General features: G+C 44.4%; 1 protein-coding gene across 1 annotated transcript in view; it reads right to left on the minus strand.

Moving 5' to 3' along the window:
- The window catches only part of LOC113406977 (collagen alpha-3(VI) chain-like), a 111,077-nt gene that overhangs the window by 28,281 nt on the left and 60,098 nt on the right, over window positions 1-22,698 (minus strand). Inside the window, exons 17-39 of the mRNA XM_026653976.1 lie at window positions 22,531-22,602; window positions 20,951-20,977; window positions 20,785-20,829; window positions 20,636-20,689; window positions 19,836-19,898; window positions 18,654-18,719; window positions 17,360-17,413; window positions 15,414-15,449; window positions 13,236-13,298; window positions 12,833-12,895; window positions 12,031-12,093; window positions 11,255-11,317; window positions 10,086-10,136; window positions 9,525-9,560; window positions 9,356-9,418; window positions 8,584-8,646; window positions 6,522-6,554; window positions 6,384-6,420; window positions 6,271-6,282; window positions 5,581-6,074; window positions 4,635-4,734; window positions 3,079-3,777; window positions 1,425-1,527 (exon numbers count right to left, since the gene is read on the minus strand). Of these exons, the coding sequence (XP_026509761.1) occupies window positions 1,425-1,527; window positions 3,079-3,777; window positions 4,635-4,734; window positions 5,581-6,074; window positions 6,271-6,282; window positions 6,384-6,420; window positions 6,522-6,554; window positions 8,584-8,646; window positions 9,356-9,418; window positions 9,525-9,560; window positions 10,086-10,136; window positions 11,255-11,317; window positions 12,031-12,093; window positions 12,833-12,895; window positions 13,236-13,298; window positions 15,414-15,449; window positions 17,360-17,413; window positions 18,654-18,719; window positions 19,836-19,898; window positions 20,636-20,689; window positions 20,785-20,829; window positions 20,951-20,977; window positions 22,531-22,602 (2,360 nt within the window). The remainder of the gene's footprint in view (window positions 1-1,424; window positions 1,528-3,078; window positions 3,778-4,634; window positions 4,735-5,580; window positions 6,075-6,270; window positions 6,283-6,383; window positions 6,421-6,521; window positions 6,555-8,583; window positions 8,647-9,355; window positions 9,419-9,524; window positions 9,561-10,085; window positions 10,137-11,254; window positions 11,318-12,030; window positions 12,094-12,832; window positions 12,896-13,235; window positions 13,299-15,413; window positions 15,450-17,359; window positions 17,414-18,653; window positions 18,720-19,835; window positions 19,899-20,635; window positions 20,690-20,784; window positions 20,830-20,950; window positions 20,978-22,530; window positions 22,603-22,698) is intronic.

Here is a 22,698-nt window from a genome sequence, read left to right on the forward strand (position 1 = left end):
CCCCTCACCCCCAGTGCCCCCCACGCCCCAACCCGGAGCCCCTTCCCGCACCCTGAACTCCTCATTTCTGGCCCCACCCCAGAGCCCGCACCCCCAGCCAGAGCCCTAACCCCCTCCTGCGCCCCTACCCCCAATTTTGTTAGTATTCATGGCCTGCCATACAATTTCTATACCCCAATGTGGCCCTCAGGCCAAAAAGTTTGCCCACCCCTGCTATAATATAAGCTTTTTAAAAGAAATTCATTTTTCTCATTTTCAAACATACTTGTTCTGGTTTTTATATCCTGTCTATCACCATACAAGCTGAATCATCTTGCCACACATAGATTCATAACAATGTAGGGCTGGAAGGGACCTCGAGCGATTATCTACTCCATCCCCACCCCCCATGGTGAGGCAGGACCAAGTATACCTAGACCATGCTTTATGGCATGATTGTGGTATGAGAGAGGGCAATAACCCTTACCATACACAACATCCCATGATAGCACAATCATTTTAGTGGTAATTTACAATGATGCCAGTGAAGTAAGAGAAAGAGGCACAATTAACCGATGAATAGCGAGGTATATTAGGCTCAATCTTGCTTGCTCTGTACCTGGAATTCTCATTGATGTTACTGGGATTTTGATGAAGAGAGAACCTGGAGGATGGATCCATTGACATGACTTATAAATTTAACATAAAATCTGTTTACGAAAATCCAGGACCAAGATTTTCCAAAGATGCTAATCATAGCGAGTGTCTTACTTTTGGGGTGTCCAACTTCAGTGAGACCCCCTAAAGCAGCGTTAACCAAAGTGTGTAGCATGCCCCTTAAGGGAGTGCAAAGCACTAGCTGGAGCAGGAGATGTATAAATTGAGAGGGGTCAGCTTTTAACAACACATGGACAGGTCGAACGGGAGTGTGACTGGTTTCATTTTCCTGAAGCAGAGGATCAGCTTTCAAAAGTTTGGGAAACGCTATCTAAGAAGGGCCTGATGTTTAGACATAGGGTGACCAGACAGCAAGTGTGAAAATCGGGACCGGGGTGGAGGGTAATAGGAGCCTATATAAGAAAAAGACCCAAAGATCAGGACTGTCCCTATAAAATCGGGACATCTGGTCATCCTATTTAGACAGTGCTGAGCAACTGGTCTCTGTAAATGTGGTCTCTTTGGGGTGGGTCAAGTTGAGCACCCAAAACCACCAATCACTTTTGGAAATCTTGGTCCAAATGAGGAATCAAAATTATCTAAAGACATAGATGTGCTACTCCTTTGCTACAGCACTAAGGACAACAGGCTGCCTGAACACTTAGATGCCCTGTGGGAAGATCCAGGGTTCAGTTTAATTCAGTATTACAAGGAGTATGAAGACAGTGCTTGTCCCTCAGAGATTTGGCTTCCAAAGCCCAATCTGTTGCAGAAAAACTACTACTTACATTCGTTTTTGGCCAAATTTAGCAGAGCTCTTTGCTAACTGATCATCTTGGAACCAATCACATTGTTTCCGTATGTCTGGAGACAAGTAAAAAGAGTTTTCACCTAGAGAGAGAAACAGCTCAATGTGAAATGTTGTTTTTTAATAATGGTAATACTTTAAAAAAAAAGGATTCATCAACTCAGCATAACAATTATTTCATGTTAATTTGCCCACATTGATCTCACTTTGGCCGCAAAAGACAGCGGCCCTGTTTTAGGTTGGAATGTTGTGTTAACAACTATATTATAATATCTCTGGCACCAGCTCCATTTGATCACTACAAAAAATCAAGCTGTTGCTTAAAATGGTATATTTATTATTTCAAGACAGCAACATCTCCACAGTGATCATAAGTTTTAGATTTATTTCAGGACAAATCACGAGAATACATTAGTTGAGCATATTTGTTGATGTCTAAACCCTGCTGCACTTAAACAAAACCCGTGTGTTGAACATGTAATATTTTTCTGACAATGTAAAGGATGTAGGCCTCCTAGATGGGGAAAGCAAGCTGCAGAGTTCTAAACATATATTTTATTCCCAGGTGCCAAGACCGTATGATGGTGGTGGTAGTTGTGGAGTCTGTAGGGGAAAATCCCAACACTGACGCTTTGTTAGCCCAACGGGTTGCTTTTGGTACTGCAGCAGGCGGATTGTGTATTGTAGGAGAGGCAGTGTTGTGATGAACCCCGAGAGGGTTAACGTACACACACAAGAGCTAATGGCCTCAGCAAACCACCCAATTCTCTTCTCAGTGGCCAGATCCTCAGCTTGCATAAGTTGAAGTCAGTGGTGAGTTATGACCATTTGCACCAGCTGAGGATCTGGCCAGTAGCATTATACTTGCTGACAGGCATTTCTGGTGCAACAGAGATTTGGTTTTCAAGGCACCTCTAAAGGAGCCATACACAGTAAGCTACCTCTGAATGACAAAGGGCTGAGAAAACTATTGGGATCTGAATCTTTGGCTAGCGTGGTTTACATCACTAAACTCCTGAGCATTAAGCTCAGAGAACGGTAATTCCTCGTTTGACCTGTTCAAATATCGCCAGGGTGGGGTGCTGGGGTAAGGAGGGAAGCATGCTTCCCGAGTTTCCAGCATGCTACGGGACAGCAAGAAACAAAGCTGCATTGGGCCTGCCCCTGAGAATCTCTGCAATCTCTGTGGTTCTTTGAGCCACCAAAGACTTAGTGTGACTAAAGGTTTTGCACTGCCGAAAGCAGCCAGCCCAGAACTCCCTTTTTGTGGGACCAATTTGCATCTACAAGATGAAAGGATAAAAAAAGGTTCTAATCAGGGCTGACTCTAAATGGCAAAATGCAGATTCAGAGCCAAAGGGCTGAGCTGCCTAGATCCAGAGTTTTAATGTATGGACCTAGGTACCAGGCATCCTGACTGGTTCCAGAAGCAAACTTCCCTAACATCCTCAGCTGTTCAGATCTGCAGTTCAGGCTTTCGGCCCATCTCTAGTTAAAACCAAATAAGACAAAACAGCCATGCCAACAACTGCTAATTTTCTGTACTTTCATGCTGTCCCCATCTCCAGGCTGCACTATCATATTAACATTTGTATTCTTCCACTTTCCCCAGGCCTGTGCTATGTTCTACTTACTGCTGATAAACGACGGTAACAATTTCGCAAAGCGCAGTAAAGGCTCTTCATGCAGCTCAGACGGCTTCTCGACTAATTTGAAGAACACATCATTTGGCTCACTAGCCAAGCTGTAGATATTCTTGACGTTCACTTTCTTGCCGATGCCAAGTACCACGAAGAAGTACCCTTTGCATTTGGCACCCAGGATAACTCTTTCAAGGTGCTCAAGTTCTTGCTTTTTCACTTCTCCAGTCATCATCAAAACCAGGACTTTCAGATCCCTGGGGTTTGGTGCACTTTCGAAAACATGTCCCGTTGTGTATTTAATCGCACTTCCCAGATCCCTGGTGCCATATAGCTGCACCATTTGGTTCTGAATGAAATCCATCATCTTGTCTTTGGACCCGTAATCTGTGAGGGACAGCTCTACTTTTACCGGCAATGAGTTTGAGTTGCTTTCGTATTCATAAGGAGCATGCTGGAGAACCGCCACTCTTGCGTGGTGCTGTGATGCCTTTGGATTAGAGCTGATCTCCAACTGATTTACTATGTAGGAAATGTACTTCTTCATCTCGTTGAACTGCAAAGGACTGGTGCTCTCAGAGCTATCCAGGAGGAATGCCATGTCAATGTCAACGTCTGTGGGGGCTGCCCTCCTGTCTCTGAAGAAAGGCCTTTGAGGACTAAAGCCACAGGTGGGATCAGGATCACATACATCTAGAAAAGAAATACATCCTGTTTCATATGCACATCCTTAAGCTGATCATTCCTTGACATAGTTATTGTTTGATCTCATCAGAAAATCGATTATAACACAGATGTGGTCTCCTATAAATACTTTGGCTTGTCATATGCCTGGTAAAATAGTTTTGCTATAAAAGCAAATCAAATAATAGTTTTGCTTGTTTCCACACTGTTGGCATAAATTAAGCATTCGTTCCAGTAGCTGCAACTGAATCAATTACAATTTTCCTTAATTATATCACGTATCTATGTAGTAACATGCTCAAATTGTATTTATTCATCTACTGAACATATCTTTTATATAGCTATTACAATCTAATTCCCTCATCATATGAAATACTACCAAGGCTTGAGCAGAAATCAGTAGGTTATATGATATATAGAGGATTTCGTCCCAAGGCATCTTCAGTTACTTGAACACATGTCTACTAAATCAATGAATTTCACATTGCGCAATCCATCAAGCCCTTTCTAGCCAACTGGAGAAGGCAGTATTTTGAGCACTAAGAAGCAGGGGATCGAGACATTGGGAGAGGAAACGGCCCATGAAAGGAATATAAACGTCTGATGTGATCTGCAGAATGCAATAGCTGGAGAACCACCGTGTTCAACCGCAGTGTGATCCAGGCCCTTTCTGCTGAATGTTCTCTCTCAAACATAACTCAGCAAAAAATAGAAACGTGAATGTATCCCGCCTCATACTGTATAAAGGCTGACTCCTGATTGTGCCTCCATCACATGAGAACTTCCATTGGCTGTCATGGGGCTGCTCATGTAAGACAAGGTCCTAACTAAACAGAATTATAAAGAAGAGAAATCCAGTGCCTTACCCAAACAAATGTGACATCTCAATAGTCTCCTAATGGTTTGATTAAGTGGAACTGCGGCGGTAGGAAGGACAATAGCTTGTCCCACTGCACTGTTGTTCATCTGGTTCAGACAAAAGCAAAAAGCACAGGGTTCATAACACTGTATTTAAACATACAAACTTCTTAGGGTAAGGGTAGTCTTGAATTAAGGCACTGGCTTGGGGCTTAGAGAGCTGGATTCAGTTCCCTAATCTGCCATACATGCCCTGTGTGACCTTTGGACAAATTATTTAATCTCTCCGGACCTCAGTTCCCCATCAGTAAAATGGGGATAATAATGTGGTACCTCCATTCTATTGTCTGTTTAGATTGTAAGGTTTTTAACGCAGGGACTGTCTCTTGCTATGTTTGTACAGCACCTAACACAGAAGGTGACTGGGGCTTTTGGGTGCGCTGGGATACTAATAAATAATAATACATTCTTTGGAGCTGACTCAGATTTTAAGTTGTATTTCAACGTACAGTATAGAGATTTCTTATTCTCTGTGTGTGAGAGACCTCTCACCCAATTCATTCACAAAATGCCATTCATTCCCGTCAGTACCTTAAGAGTAAGAGTGTGGGGATTTTACTGAGATTGGAAGCTCTTTGGGGCAGGGACTGTTTTTGTTCTGTGTTTGTACAGTGCCTAGCACAATAGGGCCCTGGTCTATGACTAGAGCCTCTAAGAGCTACCAGAATACAAAGAATCAATATCCTCGTTCCACGGCATGCATCGTGTTGGGAAAGAATTTTGTAATATGCATGAAGCCTGTTGTTTGCCCTGACAATGTTGCTCGGAACTAGGCATTTGAAAGGCTTGAGCCGATGCCTATATAAGTCAATAGAAACCTGCCCACTACCTTCCCTGGGAGCTGGATGGAGCCCATCAAGCAGAAAGCAAAGCGCAGGAATGAGTGATCCAAACCTGCAGTGCATTTATGAGTGCTCGATCCTCTCTGTTAGTCAGGAACACCGGCGTGACTCCAGCATCGTACAGCTTCAGCACAGCATCGTTAAGTTGCGATGAGGCTCTTGTTGGGCCGTTGCTGAAGAACACAGCCACCTTCCTCATCAGAAAGCCACTGCGTGCCCGCTTGAAGGTGTTTCTGGCTACAAAGGACATGGCAGTTTCCAAGCTGCGCTGCTTTGTCGTCAGGGGGATTTGGAGGTTCTGAAGCTGTTTCAGGAGATTGGTTTTCTTCCTGGCATCGGCAAAACGGATCTCCGTGGTGACGTCACTGTTGTAGGTCACGACTGCCACCCGGGCACCCCGGGGGCAGTTGCTCTCGGCAATGGTTAGATTGTTAGCCACTCTCAGCACTGCCTGCTTCATTCGGTTGAAAATGTCGTTATTGACACCTGAGGAGGTATCTATAGCAAATGCCAGTTCTGTTGGGTACACAGGGCATTCCTTGGGGCCTACCAGAAAGGTGGGTTTAAAATAGTCAATATTAGATATTATTATTAAATAGCAAGGACCAGATCCTCAGCCTGCATAAATCAACTTACCTCCATTGAAGTCAATGGAGCGTGTTATATCGCCTGAGGCTTTGGCCCTGAATAAATACATATATAAAAGTTTCTACCAGAAATTAAACAATTGAAAGTGACTTACCATAGCAGCAAGCTGTGAATAATTAAAAGAAAGTGATTTAGTTGGGTCCGTTTGTACAACATGATCAGCACACAAGGTGAGCTACAGAAACACGATAGCACAGAGATACTTACGACATTTATCTTTGATGCTCCGGATAAGTTCACATTGCTTTAAAAAAGAGGAAAAGGAAAAGAGAGAGAGATCAACACGCCATCAAACAAAAGATATTTCAGAACAAGATGGAGGCAGAGAAGTAATATTCAACTTACATCTTTGGATTCTCCTCTTCCACCCTTAAGTCCCTGTTTAAAAAAAAGATTGCATTACAATACATATTGATGGGATGTTATACCAAAGTCACTTAAAATGGTTATTCAGCCAGTGAGCATGCGGAAGTAAGAACAAAAATCTGTATACTTTAATTTCCATCTCCAGGAGGAGATCGAAACTTTCTGTCCTTATCAATGTTATACAATAGAATCCCGATTTTACAAACTACTTGGAGATGGAGGAGCTCCTAAAATCAAGGTTCTGTTGTATTACTGGCATGCAGGGGTCTTATTGCTCATCTAAATCATTGCAGTCACTGTTAAGCACGTGGTGAAATTCACCCCTGTGCAGAGGGTCACCATCCCTTAGGAGCTTCGCATAGGGCTTACGAGAGAATGAAGTGCTACATGGACCTTGTGCAGGCCCTGGGCAAGGAGGGGAATTTCACCCATGCGAGTGTTAGGGCTACTTTGTGCCTTGCCCCGGAGGAGTGCGCACGCTGGGGCTAAGGCAGTCACAAACGTTCCCCCGCACGCACACCCAGCTTGCCTCGTTGGGTGAGAGTTATGTACCATCTTGGTGAGGAGCATGAACCGCCCCTGGCAGTCCTCCACTGGGGCAATTGCCAGAAAACCGATTCAAGGCAATGCATTTCAATGACCGTAAAACAATGGCTAGCAGGCATGCCCGGCCAGTATAAATGGCATGTAATTAATTAAACAGAACTGATTATCTCCCAACATATTATGTTCCTGGGTGTCTGAGACTCAGGATGTTTTCTTAGGGCCCAATCCTGTGCTGGGGTATGTAGACCACTCCATGTCCATACCCAGGAGTAAGCAACTTGCATAACACTTTTGGTGAGCGTTACTGGGCTTTGCAATGGAACAGCTGCTATTCCACATGCTGCACTAGGCAGCACAGGACTCGCTCGGTCACAGATAGGCCGCGCAGAAGAAAAAATGGCATGCTGGGTAAGGAAAGGGGATGCAACGAAAAGCCCCGCAGATTTAGCAGATGGGTGACGACCTGCCGCTTTGAAAACAAGTAGCTACACAACCTCCACCTCCCACCCAGGGTCCCTGCAGCTGCAGGCTTGGCAATCTGTCTCCAGGAGCCCTGCGGGAGAAGTTCCCAAGTACTTATGATATTGTTAAGGGGTGATGGATTTAGCTGGTGTATTTGGCTGGTTTCCATTTGACCAAATGCTGAGAAGGAAACTTCCCCCGTGGAACAACTAAAGGCCAAATGTCAAAGAAATGTCCATTGACAAACTTCTCAGCATGTGCCAGCCCTTTACTACTAGCCCCAGATCCGGAGAGAGGGAGGACCCAGACCTAGGTCTCACGACTGGAGCAAAATATTCCACATGCAGCGTAAGAAAGAATGGCACATCTCGCACTACCTCTCTAATCCCAGCCATGGCCACACAAAGAGTCCATTTAATTAGTGCCCTGACAAATGACACGCGTGTTTCATTGGGGAAGTTATCACCTTAGTTTCAGCACAGGTTTCACAGATTTCAAGGCCAGAAGAGACCATTAGGATCATCTAGTCTCACCTTCTGCATAACACAAGCCAAAAGGATTTTAGCCAGTAATTCTTGCCTCAAGCCCACAGGATGGGCAAAGGGCCAGACTTCACCACTATGTATAACATGCTTCTTGTATGTGTTAGTAAGCACCAGAGAAAGTTCTTGATAAGGCTTTAACTGGCACATTTCCATTGCGAGATTCTACCCTACTCAAAGTGCCTTGCGTCACTCACTGAACCTGGAGCATGTATGAATATTGTTCAGTGATAACAACAAGATAGGAATTTATAAAGCGAGCACAATGAAATCAGAATCCCATTATCCTCACTAGACCCAAAGGAAACATGCAACATGTCCAAGATAACGGAGGATGAATTTGTCATAGTGTAAGACGATAGGAGGCAAAATAGAGCTTATTTCAGTTGTTGGCAAACATACTACATATTAATGGAAAGGGAAATTAGCAAGTTCTCTGGGGACAGTGAAGCCAGTTTACTAGACCAGCTGTAAATACAATGAACACTTACAGGTGGTCCTGGGTATCCGATCTCTCCTTTCTGACCTGATGTCCCAGGATTTCCTACAGGCCCCTAGGAAACAGTAGAGTAAAGATCACCAATCCACATTCGATATGTTTGAACGCAAGACTAGGAGAATGTCCCGAATGCTCTTCAAGGCGAACAGAGTCCTATGTACACAGGTGCTAATGAGTTAGGAGCTTTGTAGCGTACAGTCCCACTAAGGAATAGGTGTCTGAAATACACCCGGTGTAACCCCCATGACGGATTATTTTTCAGAATAAAGGTACTAATATAAAAAAGCGGCTTCCTGAGGAATAACTTTGTCCGGCTGACTACAAGTGCTACATACAGCACAGCAATGTGTCTCTGCTCTAATTGCAAATCCAGACATGAGTAGCCAGCCGGAAAGCTTGGCACATGCTCACGGTGAGAGGAACCCTCCTCCCTCACCCGTGGAGCCAGTGTGCAGCGGTTTCTTCAGACCAGTGGCTGAATTAATCTACCTGTGGCAGGTAAGTCCCTCCCCCCCAGGCGGAATGGGACTGTCTGAGCAGGGCTGCGTGCTCCAGTGTAACGAAGAGCAAAATCTGGCCCAACTGATCACTCTCCCAAATCTGCAGCCTAGCAATCCCAGTCATTGGCAGCAGGAGAACCCCCAGAATAGCGCCAATGAGCAACAAATGTTGCGCAGAACTCACAAAGCCCTGGAGCTGAGCAGGCTTTCACTCTGTTCTCGCAGAAAGGACTGCATGAGAAACTGTGTCGTGGTAAAACTTACCCTACTGCCTTTGATTCCTTTAGGGCCAGGATTTCCAGATTCACCTTTAGATCCAGCTTCGTCCTGTTTAGAAAACAGCATAAACAGGAGTTGTAGCAGCAGACAGTATAAAGCAGAAATTTGCTATGCTCGCAGAACATGAAGGGAAGTTACATAAGCTCAACGGTACCTTTCGCCCTGGGTATCCCAGGAATCCTGTTTCACCCTGTAATAACAGAAAAGTTTTAGGATTTAAAAAAATTAATCTTGCTTCTGAAGACAGGTCCAAAACAAATGTATGAAGGAAAAGAACCGGTGGAGGAAAAGTGAATGAAACTGCAGACTCGTAACGTTGGTATGATCAAGAGAGAATAAATGGCAGCTGGTTTAAAAATCTGATTGTTATTGGACTGTTAATATCAAACAAGACTGAAATGACAGCCGATGCTGCTATTTCTAAAGTGCTGTCAGTAGGCGGGACAAGCTCCACTGCGGAGCTAACAAGCACAAAGACACCCAACACATATGAAGGCGGAGGGGTTTGACCGGCATCTTGTTGTGATTCAATAATCAGATGCACTAGAGCAGATCCTTGTTCCTATGCACAGCCCCACTGACTTCAACTAGACACCCCCAGGCTCCATGTGTGTGGATCCAATTGGAGGATGGAGGTCCTTGTTACCTCCAGGGTTTGGGTTGTTTTTTAAGGTCCTTGAAGCGATACTGTTAGACATGTCGTGGTTGTGCTTACTTTTTTGCCTTTAGGTCCTGGCCCGCCGACTCCATCTTGCCCATCTTCTCCCTAAAATTGGCAAGGATGAAAGCATTAATATGTAACACGTGTGCTAGGATTATTGGTGCAATGTAAGAGTCACAAAAATCCATTTAGTCCAGAGCCAAAGTCCATCGGAGTCAATGGAAAGAGGCTTTTGAATCAGGCCCTTTTAGAATTAGCTACTTAGAGAGAAGTAAAAACAAAGATATAAAACTAAAAACAGGCTTGGTGCATATGCACTCTGGGTGAAATCTGGCCCCGTTGAAGTCAATGGGAATTTAGCTATTGACTTCAGTGGCACCAGGATTTTACCCTGTTTGTATATTATGTTGCTCAGAAGAAACCAGAAGTCTCTCTGAACCAGTATATTGGATAGCTATTCTATTCCTAGAGGAACCAGGGAAACCAATCCAACACCCATAAAGTCAATGGAAATTTGCCACTGCCTTCAATGGGAACAGGATTGAGAACCACTTCCCTGATCTCACCAATACTTAGGCATATGGTTAACTTTACGTAAGTGCTGATCCTGCAAACACTCACCCACATGTGTTTGTTCCTCCTTATTTTAGACTATCAACCATTATCCTTCCTGTGGTCCAATCCTACATGGCGTAAGGAGGGTCAGGTCCTATGAGATGACTCTTACAGTTGACTTTTAGGACTGTAATATGTAATAAGCTGAGAATCATAGGAACTATGGTGACTGCTAAGTAGGGTATCCATCTAGGCCCTGTGCAATGGGCCAGAAAGAGACCTAGCTACCACTTCAGGGCAACAGGGTGAATTTCACCCATAGCGCTGATAATATTTCTAGCACTGGTCTATACACCTGTTCTTGCTCATTGTGAAGAATTCTTAGGTATTAAGGAACAGATAGTAAGAGGCACACACAAAAATCACCAAATAGTATCCCCTCAGCTAATATAAAGACCTCTCCGGAGAATGACTGCCATTTTTAAAAAAATGTTCACACGAGAGTAAAACTATGATGTATATTTCTTCTTTACATGTCACCATATAAGATACAAGGACCACAGACAGGGCAATAAAACTAAATTTTCTGCTTTGATGGAATTTTGCACATTTATACCAGAATGGGATTTAGCCCATCATCCTTTAGAGGTGCACATGACAATGCTTACTGTCTCTCCTCGAGGCCCAGGATATCCAGGCTGTCCTTTTGGTCCAAGATCACCAGGTTCACCCTGAAAAAGGGAGTATTCATTTAAGCCCGTATCTCTCCGCTTATGCATTGATTCTTTTCTACGAATGCATCTGTAACGGTCCCTGACAAGCAGAAATGCACGGCCATGTTTACACAACTGACAATGTGTGGATAAAGCAATAGCACTCTTTATTGTTTTGCCTGATCCAGCGATTTCAGAAACTGTGGGATATACAGAAGCTGCAGTAATAAGTGCCACCATTTGTCTTTTATGAGCATACCAACCATAAAGCCAAAATACAAAGGGCCAGACGTTTTGCTGATCGAACTCCACGGTGAAGTTACAACAGTAGGTTTGGTGGCCCAGTGGCTATATATGAAGAGAGCATAACAGTGATAAAGCTCATGAAAAAAGGGATTGGATCATTTTCTGGTGCAAATCAGCAAAGTCAATCAAGCTACACCAATTTACAGCAGCTGAGGATCTGGCCCAGAATATTATGAATCCCAAAGTTGTTTTTATTTTAATAAATGTGCCTTCTAGTTCAATGACATAGGATTCCAATAAAGCAGCCAGTGGCTTAGCCTTTACCCTGCTTTGTTCCACTCTATGCAAACTCTTGAAGATGATAAATCACAATTTTGCTTGAACATGTTGATTGCCAGTATGTTTAAAAAAGAGATTAAACTCATATTCTGCAGCTTTTCATTATTATTTTAGGCATCGATGCTCAATATTGATGCTCAACGTACCTTTCGTCCCAAGGAACCAATCCTGCCCCGATCCCCGGGTGGTCCGGCAGCACCACCACCCCCCTACAATAGAAAGAAAAGAGCTGAAATTTTGCAACGTGTCAATAAAGCTCAGTAAATTGAAATTAAATATTGGGGCCTAGCTCCATAGCGCATTTATTATTATTTATTAATAACGTGTGTGTGTGTGTATCAGCCACACCTAACAATGAAAAGGTTTTGTCCAACAGTGGAAATTACCTATTAGCTATTAAGACTGAGATCCATCAAAGCTGCTTAGGGGTTCAGATGCCCAGTTCCCATTGATTTTAATGGGAATTGAGTGGAAAAATTGAATTGGTGGCATTGTTAATATCAATCTACATTGTCTGTGGACTAAATGCGTTTTAATTCCTCAGTAACTCTTTCTTCCTTCCTACTATCCCCCTGCCTTAAAGACTTAGGCACCTTGACCACAGAAGCAGGGGGCTGGAAGTCAAGCACTCCAACCACTAGGCCACCTGGCCCTCCAAGCCCCCTATTACAGGGACTTTGCCTGTAAAAAAATTGGAACTTGGTCAGGATTTGATCCAATGAATTTCACATTCATGTTCATGTTTAAACCAGTAGTTTGGGGAACCTTACCATGAGCTTCAAATAGAATTATTTTTGCAAGGCACGTGGTACTGGGGAGAAAGACAAATAATGGACTTCATCCAAAGTCCCACTGAAATCAATGGAAAGCTTCTTATTGACTTCATTTAAATCAGGCGTAGTAAGCGTCTTCTGGTCCCCCAGAATGAGAAGAACAAGAAATATTTACCCTTGGGCCAGGAATGCCTTGCTCTCCTCTTAGACCTGGAGTTCCAATCTGACCGGGAGGACCCTGCATATGAAACAGATAAATACTATATAAGATATAAAAGATTAAAGGACTGAGATGACATTGTTAAAATGAGACTGGGAGGGAGAACCAAAGCTATAAGACTAAAAGACATTTTTGAAAACCGTGGGACCAGTTCCAATGTTTCATGATGTGACAGTGCAATCCACAGATCCTAGTCACCTTGCTGTAATATTCAGAAGCAGTTATGGACAAGGTCTCAAAGACGTTTACACAGAACAAGCCTACGCTGAAGCATATTGCAGTAGCAAGTTAAAGGAAGCAACATAGCAAAGGAAAACATATTTAGGCTGTTCAGGAACGGCCTGTGAAACTTACTAACCTGTGGCCCTCTTGTACCCTGTTCTCCCACGGTTCCTTGTAGACCCGGCGCACCTTTGGCACCCTTAAAATACAACACAATGCAGATTAGGACGGGCAGGTCTGGGGTCGCAAACAATTTTCAGTGAGTCCCAACGAGCCTCCCTTTCTTTACGGCTAGATGGGAGGGGAGTTCTGATGTTTTTTCTCATGTCACCTGAGGTCACAGTACAGAAACGGTTGAGCATCGCTGATGTAGAGTCATTTCAACTCCTGTTAGCTTGTCTTCCGCTTTAGCAAGAACAATGGCTCTGATGACTGTGTATTCTAAGGCCTCTTTACACTGCTCTGGTGATGTAAAGAGGCCTTAGTATAAATGAGAATCAGGCGCAATGAAAAGTAACCCTTTAAGGCCAGTAAACCATGTGCATTAAGGGGTTCATTTCTCCTACTGATTCGTAAGTGTTTAAGTCCCATTAGCATTAGTGACACTGACTTACAAAAGCAAAGGCTGATCCTGCAGTCCCTACTCAGGTAAACCTCGCAATGAAAGTAAGATCTGCAGGGCTGGATTCCTGGGTTTACACAGCATAGTACAATAGGACAATTGATTCATAGACCTAAGGCCAGAAGGGACCATTAACTCATCCGGTCTGACCTCCTGTCTAACACAGGCCAGAGAATTTCACCCAGTTTACCCCAGTTTTGATAAACCACTGTAGGGTTATCATTTAACGACCTGAGCATGCCAGGTGCTGAGCACTCTGAACTCCCATTGCTTCAATGGAAGTTGAGGGCTCTCGCTTTTCTTAGGAGGGACTCAGCATCTTGTAGGACAGAGGACACAAGGCAGTGCAGTACAGACCCAGACAGTGCCGAAATTAATTTGTTATACACATGGTCACGTACTAAATACATAGCTGCACGACATTCTTCTTAAGCACAGGAGATCAGGAACCCAGGCCACTAGATTTTTGATTCCCAACACTTTATTTTTTCTTACGTTAAAAGTAGTCAACATGCTTTTGAACAAAGCAAGATGTACTGAAACACCCCAAAAAAGGGCCAGCCTGGATTCAAAGAAGTAGGAAAATAGCACTTTCCAGGAAGAGAGTTGCAGAATCAAGACCACTGTGAGTGTTCAGTAGTCGATATTGAAATCTGAGCTGTGTCACTTAACGATGATTGGACACACACGTCACGTGGACTTGTTTCTGCTTTATAGTTCGTTGAGTGTAATTGTGAGGCTCAGGTTTCCAATATGAATACTCATGCTGAGAAATTCAACATTTGAATTGCACAAATAGTCACTTAAAATTTGCCCTTTCCATGAACATTCGGCTAATACATGTGTTCACAATAGTAACAAATGCAGACAGGAGTGAGACCGTGGAGCTGAAATCAATTTCATTATTCTATTCAAGCAATGAATCCTGGGAAATGTTGTCAAGTATTCTCTCAGCTCGTTTCAGTCTCCTCCAATTGCTCAGTGCCTCCTCTGCCAGTTTATGCGTCTCCTTTACTTTCAGAACACATGACCGGAGGCAGGGCCAGCTCCAGGGTTTTTGCTGCCTCAAGCGGCGGGAAAAAACAAAAGAAAAAAAGCTGTGATCGCGATCAGCGGCACTTCAGCGGCAGCTCCACCGCTCCGCTTTCTTCTTCGGCGGCACTTCGGCGGCAGGTCCTTCCCTCCGAGAAGGACCGAGGGACCCGCTGTCGAATTGCCGCCGAAGAGCCCGACGTGCCGCCCCTTCCCCTTGGCCGCCCCAAGCACCTGCTTGCTGAGCTGGTGCCTGTAGCCGGCCCTGACCGGAGGGTAAGTCAACACTGGGGTTTGTTTCTTGCTCTATTTAATATGAGATTGCTCCTTGGCCTCCGACTTGTTGTGTCTGGTGACTGGGCTGAAAGAGAGAGTAGAGTGGGCCTGCACTTCACAGATGTGGAGTCTAATTTCACAACAGACACAGGACGGGAAGGAGCTGAGAAATGTGAGGAAGGAGGTAAGTTTGGAGGAGATGTGGAAGAAAAGAAGAGAAAAACAAAATCCAAATCTGCTTCCAGCACTACTGTGCAAGTCACTTTCAACTCTCTGTCTGGAACACATCAACTCTGTACCACTTACACGGTCTGCAATGCAAACCGGCTGCCTGTGCAACATTGCCAGGTTTTATAGTTACCACGCAACACACTGGACACTTACTTTGTTTCCTGGGGGTCCTCGTCTTCCGAAACTCCCCTGTGAATCAATAAATTACAACAAAACATGTTATGCAAAGCAACTGAATCTAATACTCACAGCTTGTGGTCTGCGCTGATTCCTTTAACCATGTGCTTATGTACGCAGCATGGAAGCAACAGAGCAGAAGAGAAAGGTGTCTCCAAAGGGCTCTGGCTTGCCAGCTGAAATAGCAACGACTTCCTTTTTGCCCTTTAAAAATGATGGGCCTTATTCTGCTGTCTTTCACACCAATGTAAACGCCACAGACATCACCAGAGTTCCTCCAGTGGCAAGGAGATCAGAGCCTGACCTTAAAACTCTAGGAAAAGGGTGGAAAAGCACAAGGCCTTTTCCTCTTGAGATTTGTTTGGTATTTTTTAGTTCCCTCTTAGAGTTGTAAGGAAAATATGAAGTAAGGCACAGAACGAAGCAAGTTCTTTCTGTGAACAAGATTCCTCAGACACGAACTGGGTTTACCCCAGCTGAGGACCTGGCCCTAAATATTGCCAACTGTAATATCGGCAAAGAAAACACATGAAATACACACTTGTGAATCAGAAGAGGCACATTCACTACAGCACATGGCCTGAGGGCTATAGCAGACCCTATATCAATTCATAGAATCTCAGGGTTGGAAGGGACCTCAGGAGGTCACCTAGTCCAACCCCCTGCTCAAAGCAGGACCAATCCCCAGACAGATTTTTGCCCTAGATCCCTAAATGGGCCCCCTCAAGGATTGAACTCACAACCCTAGGTTTAGTAGGCTAACAGGCAAACCACTGAGCTATCCTTGGATGCATCTTAGTTATGCTTTCAGGGCTCAGTTTGGATCCCAAACATGCATCCCCATACCTCTTGAAAGCTCCACTAAAGCATCTAACGGGCAGTTGCAATTTTCTGCCGAGACGCACAAATGCACGTTGTGGTGTATGAGATTAGAATGGAGCCCAGAGGGTACAGAAAAGTGTGCTGGTTCCATGACTCAATGTAGCCATTTCAAAAAGGAATTCACTGCTACGAACATGAGCCAAGTCAAATTTACCAGGTGCTCTGATGCAAACTACTAGCTAATAACACCATTCTGTCCCATGCAACAATATTCTTTCAGGTCTATCATGCCATTAGGGCATAGCCCTGAGCTGGGCGCAAGATGGAGCTGTGAATTTGGGGAGAGATTTAATTTAATCTGCTCTCACCCTGGTTTTACCTCCCAGATCTTCTCTAGAGTGTAACTGAGAGCAGAAGCAGGCCTCTGTTTTGAGATCTGTATGGCACATTCTGCACTCAATATCCACTCAGCAGTGCCATCAAGTTCTGACATACATGTTGTAGGTCCAAGACACACACACATGACACATGTCAAGTTGACTTTGTTTCACAATTAGGTAATGATTTTTTGCTCTGATAGGTAAAAGTTTACTTCTTTTTGCATGTTGATGATCAAAAGCAGAGAGAGATCTAATCTGCAACATTATTATCCAACTTCCCCACAGTTTGGCATGTTCAGATTGGTGGATTTGAATTGGGCCCATGTCTAATAAAAATACAAGCCTAATTCGGTAAAATAACTGCACTCTTTAAATGTTATGTCTAAGTTCCCTCTATACAAATGAAAAAAAATGTATGTTTCAATCCTGAAATCTCTACTCAGTCCTTACTCAGGCAAAATTCCCACTGAGTTGGCAGTTTGGGAGTTTTGATTCATTAAGGACAGAAAAGACAGCAGAATATGGCCTGTCATGATTAAGAAGCACTGATTGAAGTGACAGACCATTGTCTTTTTCATTTGGGTTCCATTGGGTGTACTTTTACACCCTTTTTACACTTTTACTTTTTTAATTGACCCTTCAAGATCCTTTTCATAGCACCAGATACTTCCTTGAGAGGGAGGGGGTGTCTACAATACCAGGATAACTAAGGATACTCACGTCATTTCCAACTCCACCAGCGGAACCCGGCCCTCCATCTGGTCCAGGTTCTCCCTATGGTAAATGAAAGACTGAGCTGAGAGTCCTGAGAGTTACTAGCAAGCAGAACACAGTTTAGCTCTCAACAATTAAACATTCATGCCAGCTCTATTAGTGACTGATCCAATGTCCTTCGAAGTCGATGGAAAATCTTTCTATTGACTCCAATGCGCTTTGGATCAGGCCCTTGACATACATCTTAGGGCTAGTCTACACTTACCCGGTAGTTCGACGGCTGCAGATCGAAGTTCCGAGTTCGATTTATCGCGTCTGGTCTGGACGCGATAAATCGAACCAGGAAGTGATCCCCGTCGACTGCGGTACTCCAGCTCAGCGAGAGGAGTACCGCGAAGTCGACAGGGAGCCTGACCGCCGCGTGTGGACCGCGTCTGAACCGCGGTAAGGTCGAAGTAAGGTATGTCGAATTCAGCTACGTTATTCACGTAGCTGAATTTGCGTACCTTACTTCGATTTGGGGGGTAAGTGTAGACCAGCCCTTAGAGTCAGTCGAAACTCAGAATTCCCATTCTATAGGAAATTCCAAAATTTCAAAAAAGAATAATTCATTTCTTGCTCAACACAATTTTTGGAAAAAATTCATTTCAGGTTAATTGAAGCATTCCATTTGGATAAAATCAAAATGTTTCATTCCAATCTTGGAGTTTAAAAAAATCGATATTAAAAATGATAATGTATATTATATTATAATTAATTTTTATTAAGGTATATTCCAGGGGTTCTCAGACTTTTGTACTGGTGACCCCTTTCACCTACCAAGCCTCTGAGTGCGACCCCCCGTTATACATTAAAAACACTTTTTTATATATTTAACACCATTATAAATGCTGAAGACAAAGCGGGGTTTGGGGTGGAGGCTGACAGCTCACAACCCCCCATGTAATAACCTCGCGACCCCCTGAGGGGTCCCGACCCCCCGTTTGAGAACCCCTGGTATATTCCAATGTATAATAATATAAAAGAAATACATTTCTCAATGAAGAGTAGTGTCAAAATGAAATTGTAACTGTCTGCTCCGATAAGGCTTCATTTCAAATGGTTTTAAATCAAATTTTGCTAAAAGTGACATGGTCCCACAGAAAGTTTCAATTTCAACAAAATGCCATTTTTCAGTGGAAAAATATGCCCTCTGAAAAATCTTGACCAGCTCTCCTAAATCTAAACATTGTTTGCAATGTCCTATTTTCTTGCTGTATTTGTTCTATCATACTTCAAAAAAAAAATCTCAATACTTTACCATTGGTCCAATTTCACCCTTTGGGCCTCTGGATCCCCGTTGTGTGATATCGGCTCCACGCTCACCCTGAAAGCAGCAGAAGCAATGAAAAATACCGGTGTAAGTGGGGCACTGAGGCAGACATCACACGCTGTAAAAGAGTCCATCATATTTCAACATCCACATTTCATTTTTTAACATAAATTGTATGAAATAGATCACAATGGTTGCTCGGGACATGAGACATATTGCAAGAGTGGTATAAGAACGGGGAAAGGATTTCATATAACGAAACCATGTTTCCAATAACTAAATGAATGGCCAGTTTAACATTAGTAGGGTGACCAGATGTCCCGTTTTTAAAGGGACAGTCCCTTTTTTTGGGACTTTTTCTTATATAGGCACCTATTAACCCCCACCCCCGTCCCTTTTTTTCACAGTTGCTATCTAGTAACCCTAAACATAAGTCAATATCAAGAGGCAAGTGCTAGCCACGTGTTGATTCTGCCCAGGCAGCAACTACATTGGGGCTTTCCTTTGCCCACACAGTAACTTAGAGAACAGGTATGATGGAGTATAATCGTGCCTTCGTATGGCAACTACTTTACCACCTTCACAGTGCGTCTAGATCCTGTGAAGCTATGTCTGTCTATTTAGATGGCTCTTCTCTTCAGCCATGTAATACAGACTGGCTCATGTGTGCTTCTTATATTGTTCTGATTTGCTTCATCTCAGCCTCATATTTTTAGACTGCACCTTTGGGTTTCAAAACAGGAAGGTTTCTCATCTTTAATTACAAGGCAACCTGTAATGTTTACTTGCACATCTTATTGAGCAGCCGTCCTTGGTAGGTTCAATGGGTCACTTGCTGGCAGGCATCTGGAAATAGGCATATTACTGACATGTATATGGCAACAGCAATTTAACATGTGCCTGGACTCTGGAAGTGGGGTCACAGCACAGACAGCTCTTGTCCAATCTGTCCCTTACTAAGGGCCTCTTTGTACATTCCTAACACAGCCATGGCCAGATCCTCAACTGGTGACTCTAGTGGAGCTACAAGGCACCAAGGATCTAGCCCCCAATCAGCTGGAGTTCTGGGTGCAGCAGAATGAAGAACCATCCTTGTAGGCTAATCCATGCCGAGGGCAGAGTGGGGAGGCCTAGCCGTTGTAAATCTTACAAAGACTAAAGTATAGTTACCGGATCACCTCGAGGCCCTTGGTCACCTCGTATTCCTCTGACTCCTTTAACGCCTTTATCGCCCTTTCAGGAGATATACAGAAAATTAGAAACACCACAGAACGGGTTCACACACCTGCCTATATGGGGTAGATTTACTCAGCACATCAACTGCGATCCTTCTCTGCTCTCTCTGTCGAAACGCCCGTAAGGATGAAGTGAGGAATGCAGGATCAAGCTGAGCCGTGTGAATTTGACTCATGGAATAAAACTGATCGCTGCTGGTGAGAGTCCCTTTGGCTCTGGATTTGCCCACTGCTATTGGCTTTGGTACAAGTCTTAATGAATAAAAAGTATTCAGCCACTCATAAGAAAGGGAGCATATTGGCTTTGATCCTTAGCTACACTCACAGCAGCCCTGCAGCTGGTATAGCTGGTCATGGGAGGATTTCCCCAGTGTAGGAGGTTCCCCTGCTGCTGTACAGGTGATCTAGTGGCTCCTATGCTCTCCAACTCCCTGCTGAGATAAGAAATGTGGCAGGAGAAAGGGGGCATGCCCAGGGCTTCCCTCTGCCCCAGCAATCCCTAGCTGGTGTAACAATCCCTTGAGAATACAGGGAGCAGATATAATTTAGAGCAGCCTGAAGGCTGCTCTTATACCATGGGACCAGACTGTTGCACGTCCAGCCCAGGATGAGAAGAGCGGAAAAGTGGCTTAAACCCATCCCCTCCCAAGTTGTGTGGTGTGTCCCTCCACCCCAGCCAAGGACTGGAGTCACTGAGTGTAATCATTCCGGAACAGCGAATATAATAAAACATACCCTTCTGCCGGCATTGCCTCGCTCCCCAGAAGTGCCTGGTAGGCCTCTTTGCCCCTGCCAAAGACATACGCGTTAGAAGAATTTCTGCTGCTTTAGGGGGAATAGTACCACGGCAGCTCATTAAGAGAGAGCTCATTAAAATGACTTACTTCTTCTCCATCTATGCCGTCCAGGCCAATTTCTCCCAGTTCACCCTACAGAATAAAAGAAGCATGGTACAAATGATTAAATGTACACATAGGTGAAGAGAGGAAATATTTCACACACGCGCGCACTGCCCGTCATTGTCGTTATGTTTGTAACATGTTCACATACCTTTTCTCCTGGGAATCCGCGGGAGCCCTGAAGATAACAGAAAATAGACAGTTACTCTCCCCTAGAGACTTCCCACAGAGATCTGCAGCTAGGGAGAGATGGGGCATAAACCTCCCCCAGTCAAAGTGAGAAGGGGAGGCAGCCAGGTTATCTGCATCCCTATAGCCTTTCAGCTGGCATCAGTGGGAGCTGGACAGTGCTTAATTTGTAACAGGGCTTGGCAGTTCACAGCCCCGGCACCTCTGGGCTTGGCAGCTCAGAGCCCCGGCACCTCTGGGCTTGGCAGTTCAGAGCCTCGGCACCTCTGGGCTTGGCAGCTCAGAGCCCCGGCACCTCTGGGCTTGGCAGCTCAGAGCCTCGGCAGCTCTGGGCTTGCCGCGTCAGTTATGAAAGTAAACAAATTTCTTGAGCCCCGGCACCTAATTACTTGAGCCCCGGCAGCTCTTTCATTACAAATTAAGCACCGGAGCTGGACTGTGCGCTAAGTCAGCAGATAAGCATGAAGAGTTTGGAAAAAATCTACTATGGGAGCCAGCAGCCCTATTTAGTCAAACAGCTGTTTTCTAAGGAACTTTTCCAAGTGTGAGGAGAGCTGAGGACAGACTGAGCCCAAAGTGAGGGGCAACATGTAGCTGAACCGCCCTGGGAAGGAATTTTACAACCCTCTCTCACTGCAGCTTTTGACAGAGTGCTCCCTTCCGTCCAGCAGCTCCCCTGACCAGCAAGTAGTGGTGGGGGGCGGGAGGGACCACTCTCCAAACCCTCCCCACCACACTCATTCACCACAGGGAGTATCTGGAGAACAGGGGTTGGAATCACCACCGGACCCAAGATCTGGGTAGGTCTTAGTCTAGCAGGGACTTTGGAGTGTGGCTTTTACTGCCCTTTACTCATCTTACTTTGCTGAGTAAGACAAAGGCACAATCTAGCCCGTAAAGTGGCCTTCAGAAATTGGGCCCCCTCCCCCATTCTCATGCTGCATCACAAAGTAATGTCTATTTTAGCCAGTGGCCTCAATAAATAGTTTACTCCTTAAACAAATCCCCTTCTCCTCAACCTAATGACCTCATGCCTGATCTCTTTTCTGAGCCATAATAAATCTATATCCAAGGGATGTTCCAGACTGGATATTTTTCTAAGGGAAACGTTCTAGCTCACCCACAAGATATGGGTTTGATACAGGAATCCCTGGGAGAAATTCTTTGGCATGTGGCAGAATGGTCCTTTCTGGCCTCAGAATCTATGAATATTTATAATAAAAATTGCAAATCCCCCCAAGTTCTTGCTTTTCCTTGTCCCCTTTTCTGAGCCATTATTTAATACATCCATTTAAAACGATAGTCATCTTCTCACTTTGCTCTCTGTCTCCCAATTGCAGTTTCCCTCCCACACACAATCCCAGCCCTGAGCCAACATTCACACATGGTGATGGTGTCAAGAAAATCAATCTCCTCTCTTCTCTCTCCTTTCCTAGTTTTGCATAAGATCCTCAGCTGGAGAAAAAAGCTGTAATGGAGCTACACCGATTGACACCCACTTAGGATCTGGCTGTATTCTCTAGAGATTCATTAAAAACATACCTTAATTCCTCTCTGACCAGGACAACCTTGGAATCCTTGAGTTCCATTGACACCTGCCGGACCCCGTTCACCCTATTGTAGGAATGGAGCAATTAGTAATGGGCTACGATACACCCGACTCACCCTAACTTTGTGTATTTACACGCTTGGATTGTGGTTTTACTGTAC

This window comes from Terrapene carolina, unplaced genomic scaffold (assembly GCF_002925995.2).
Source record: "Terrapene carolina triunguis isolate 2854851 unplaced genomic scaffold, T_m_triunguis-2.0 Scaffold174, whole genome shotgun sequence".
NCBI lineage: Eukaryota > Metazoa > Chordata > Testudines > Emydidae > Terrapene > Terrapene triunguis.